This window comes from Nansenia antarctica (assembly GCF_963989245.1).
Source record: "Nansenia antarctica genome assembly, contig: SCAFFOLD_177, whole genome shotgun sequence".
Classification (NCBI taxonomy): Eukaryota; Metazoa; Chordata; class Actinopteri; order Argentiniformes; family Microstomatidae; genus Nansenia; species Nansenia antarctica.
The window spans coordinates 125,001-130,000 of NW_027663119.1; the positions used below are offsets into that span (position 1 = coordinate 125,001).

The following is a 5,000-nucleotide window of genomic DNA, read 5'->3' on the forward strand; positions in this document are numbered from 1 at the left end:
GTATGGGATACGTCATACAGCGCGTCGGATTCAACGTCAATGAACGTCAACGTCAATGAACGTCAACAATGAACGTCAACAATGAACGTCAACAATGAACGTGAACGTCAATGAACGTCAACGTCAATGAACGCACACCAACAACATCGCACGTGAAACGCCCACGTTTCGGTAGCTAGCAAAAAAATATACACTTGTTGAGAGAAACAAAATGGTGTTGCTGTTTAAAAAACCCATAAATAAATATGTTGTCCCAATTCAAAAAGTTCTCATCCTTGCATTAGAATTAGAGCAGTTAATAGTTTGATGATATCATGTGGTAATGCTCTCTGAAAATAGGTGATAGATAGATTCATCCAATCACCTGCCAAGTATTTTTTGAAAGTACCTGCCCTTTTCCAAACAGCTTCCAATTAAGCTTTCCTAGATGGTTGTGTGAAACAAACCACCTGAGTCAGGTTAGTAATGCTCCATCACATGTTTTAATCTGAAGCTTGATTTTAAAGCAACCCAACTTTAAAGCAACCCAATGTAAGTTTAGTTCTTTCACTCGTAGCTCGGGCTGTGGGGGTGCTAGAGGAGGGAGCCTCTAAGTCCCCTGAAGACGTACAAACAAACTGCACGTTGATACGACCTTCCTAGCCGGAGATATGGCCACACTTTACAAAAACTTTTTTTTTTTTTCTTTTTTTTTTTTGCTATTGAAAAAAAAAAAAATCGCAAATTAATCGCAATCGCGATATCTGTCCAAATAATCGCAATTCGATTTTTTCCCCCAAATCGTGCAGCCCTAGTGTCATTAGGTAGCCTTGTTTGAATACAGTCTAGCCCTGTTTGAATACTTTGACTGTATCTCTTTTCCTCCCAACTTCCCTTCATCGGGGTGATGACTGATGACTGACACATGGTTTGACAAGCGTACGCAGTCTGACATGGTTTGACGACCGTATGCAAGGCTCTTGCTTTCAGCTGTCAGTCTGTGTCAGGTCAGATATGACCATACTTCAAAGAAAAGGAAGGAAGGATGAAGAGATGAGGTGTTACAGTACTAAAACGGGACCAATGAGATGGTGCAGGGATGCGTGCGTGTGTGCGCGCGCGTGTGTGTGTGTGTGTGTGTGTGCGTGCGTGCACGCGCGTCTGTGTCTGTGTTCATTTTTTGTGGGGTGTGCCTGTGCTAGGAGGACAGACAGTCATTGTCTCTGCCCACCCAGCGAATGAAGGGAGATTAACCCAGATAACCCACAGGATTGTGTGTGCATTGGACTGTGTGTCTGTCTGTGTGTGCGTGCAGCGAGTGAAGCGGAACAGTGGTTCTGGTGCTGGAACCCAATTTGATTTAGGGAGGCTGGGAGAGCTGACAATGAAGTTAATGAACCCCTGTCCGAATCCTTTCATAACCATAGCACCTCACTATGAAGTGACTCATTTTTCAAATCTGTTTTGTTCTTGAGGTAAACAGCGTCTATAACATGTACCGTAGCTTACGTTCAACATCATTGATTTCAACTTTGAGATAGCAGTTTATCTTAGAGGTAACTTTGCATTTCGAGTCTTGTGTGCATTTTGGGTGAACTGTGTGTGTGTGTGTGTGTGTGTGTGTGTGTGTGTGTGTGTGTGTGTGTATTGTAGCAGCAGCTGGCAACCTATGTTTCCTGGGTGAATTCTCAGCTGAGAAGGAGGCCGGGACTGAAGCCTGTTACTGACCTCAGACATGATCTACAGGACGGAGTGGTGCTCACACACCTTATAGAGATAGTAGGTCAGTACAGAGTACACGCATACATGGCCTATACACACACACACACACACACACACACATACACATGATTCTGCTATATTGTGGTCATTGTACTTTGTCACCAATATATTGATGTACTCTACATTTCGTAAAGTGTCAACTAAGACTCATTCCTTGCTTGCTATTTACCAACCCATGGTTCAGTTCTGACAACACCATAGACTGTCTGATGACCCCCCTTCTCTCTCTATCTCTCTCTTTCTCTCACACACACACACACACTTCTAGCGGGAGAGGTGTTGGAGGGGGTGTATTTGGCTCCACGGGACCGTGAGGAAAGCAGGGAGAATGTGGAGAGAGTTCTGCAGTTCATCTCCTCCAAACGCATACGAATGCCCCACACCTCCGCAAGGGGTAAGACACACACACACACACACACACTCATTCACTCACTCACTTATATAAACACACACACACACACACACACTAAATCACTCACTCACTCACTCACTCACTCACTCACTCACTCACTCATACCTCAACTCTGCACAGGGTCACACACACACCAGGGTAGAAATCTTTTCAAGAGCTTTTTTCCCCCCAGTGAACTGATTTTCAGGAGCATTTTAATCTCTATGTAGATATCGTAGATGGTGACATCTCTCTCTGTCTCTATGAAGATATCATAGATGGTGACACCTCTCTCTGTCTCTATGTAGATATCATAGATGGTGACACCTCTCTCTCTATGTAGATATCATAGATGGTGACACCCCTCTCTCTATGTAGATATCATAGATGGTGACACCTCTCTCTATGTAGATATCATAGATGGTGACATCTCTCTGTCTCTATGTAGATATCATAGATGGTGACACCTCTCTCTCTATGTAGATATCATAGATGGTGACATCTGTCTCTGTCTCTAATGTAGATATCATAGATGGTGACACCTCTCTCTATGTAGATATCATAGATGGTGACACCTCTCTCTATGTAGATATCATAGATGGTGACACCTCTCTCTCTATGTAGATATCATAGATGGTGACATCTGTCTCTGTCTCTAATGTAGATATCATAGATGGTGACACCTCTCTCTATGTAGATATCATAGATGGTGACATCTCTCTCTGTCTCTATGCAGATATCATAGATGGTAATCTGAAGTCTGTGATGAGGCTGATCCTGGCGCTAGCCGCCCACTTCAAACCGTCAGCCAACCAGAGAGCGTCGTCAGGCAGTGGGCGGAGCCCGATGGGGGCCTCAGCCAACCACAGACCTCTCTCGACCGTCGCCATGGCGCAGAGTGCGGCCGCAGCGCTGGCAGCGGCGCGACACGACGCCTCGCGACCCGCACGCCACACACACCTCCGCAGGTAGGTGAACGCACAGGCCAATCCCAAAGTGTTCGGGTGGTAAAAAACCTCCGACCCGTCTGATTCCACTGCCAAGGCCGCACCAGTCCCTCGTTGAACATAATAAAGGTCTGAAAATGATTTGACACACCGGTAGCATCTCTCAATTTGCTGCTTGAATCAAAAGTGGCTCTCACTCCTACTGATATGATCCCAGGTCATATGTTGTAAGAACTCTGGCGGCCTCTACTGGTCACACATGCACACTGCCACTGTACACCAAAATCTGTCTGTCTCTCTCTCTCTCTTTCTCTCTCTCTCTCTCTCTCTCCCTCCTGTCTCTGCAGTGGATGGGGTTTGGACGACGAGGGTAGTGTGTGTGTGCGCGCTCTGGTGCAGCAGTACGAGAGAGCTAGTCCAGAGGACCCTGACGCAGCTCAACCCAGCAGGTGACACACGCAATTACAAGTCTGTACATCACAACTGCAGAGTGTGCATGAAACTGGAGACACTCTGCATTCATGGAGGCGTCACTCTGTTATGATTGGTAGCGAAGAGAGTCAGTGCGTCGACCCATAAGCACTTGCATTTGGCTGATATTAATTGCAAAACATCAATTTTTTTAAGAGTTATTTTTTCTGAGTGGGGCTGTCCCTCTCATATTTATTTTATTGGACAGATACAGTGAAGACAGACAGGAAAGTAAGGAGAAGAAGGGAGAGAGAGGACATGTCAGCAGGGCATGGGCCGGATTCAAACCCATGCCGACATGGGCATTATGTGTGCACTGTAGACCGCGGTGCTAGACCACTGGACCACCCCAGGCCACATTAATTGCTTTGTTTACTTTCATTCAGTATTGTTACATGGATTTATGGATTGGTCTGTCCCATATAATCCACTGTGGTCTACTCAGGATCATTGCACACTGTTATATGCAGTGCCTGAATGACGCCCTGCAGCATCACCAACCATAGCCTGTCCCTCTACGTGTGTGTGTGTGTGTGTGTGTGTGTGTGTGTGTGTGTGTGTGTGTGTGTGTGTGTGTGTGTGTGTGTGTGTGTGGTCGGTCGTACTTCTTGTTATGTTCTTCGGGAGATAAGAGAGATGATGGAAGGGACATCTAAGAGGGGGGGGCGGGGGTGATAGGATCACACAGCTGTGATGTGTTTCCGCTCCGGTGTCTTGTGTCTGTGTGATATTGTTGGTCAGAGGACCTTCCTCGTGTTTGGCTAACATCAGAGAGATGATTCAGACTCAGATCCTATCTGGATAAGCGGTGGAGACATCTCTCCCCTGGCCTGAGGGGGGGAGGGGGGGAGGGGGGGGTGACAGAAGAGTGCTTAGCTTTGTCTTACATCTCACATGAGATCAGGGAGGGGAGAGAAGTAGGAGAAAGCAAGTGATACAAAACTGGACAGAAAGATTGAAGAGGATTTAAGACGGTACAGTACAGTAGAGCTACGTCCAGTGGGGGGCCGCGTTACGTCTGCTGCCGTTGTTGTGGTAACGCTGCTGTGGAGGGGGGGGGGGATCGGTGGAGAGAAGGACACGCATGTTTTCGGTGATGCTGATTGGAGAGTCTCTTACACGGGGTCCAGCTGGTGCTTGGAGAGGCAGCACTCTCTCTCTCACTCATAAAACAATATGGGAGGACAGCAGATGAAATGGTAAGAACAATGCATGCATGTGTCTCTCTAATCTGCAGTAGTTGTTGTGTTTTGAGAGGATCATGGTGACTACAGGTCAACGCACACACACACACACACACACACTTTGTTATCACTCTGCACTATTATATAGGCTAAGTTTGCCCTTACCATGATGGACAAAGACATTGGGAGTACGTTGCCAAACAGCCTTATTGAGACCAGAGTTTTCATAGTTTGGAAAGCCTGGTG

General features: G+C 46.6%; 1 protein-coding gene across 1 annotated transcript in view; it reads left to right on the forward strand.

The window, feature by feature from the left end:
* Positions 1-5,000, forward strand: part of dixdc1b (DIX domain containing 1b) — a gene marked incomplete at its 5' end in the record, with an annotated part of 19,150 nt that overhangs the window by 2,663 nt on the left and 11,487 nt on the right. The window contains 4 exons of the mRNA XM_080550985.1: positions 1,633-1,762; positions 2,030-2,155; positions 2,889-3,120; positions 3,447-3,548. Coding sequence (XP_080407111.1) covers positions 1,633-1,762; positions 2,030-2,155; positions 2,889-3,120; positions 3,447-3,548 — 590 coding nt within the window. The remainder of the gene's footprint in view (positions 1-1,632; positions 1,763-2,029; positions 2,156-2,888; positions 3,121-3,446; positions 3,549-5,000) is intronic.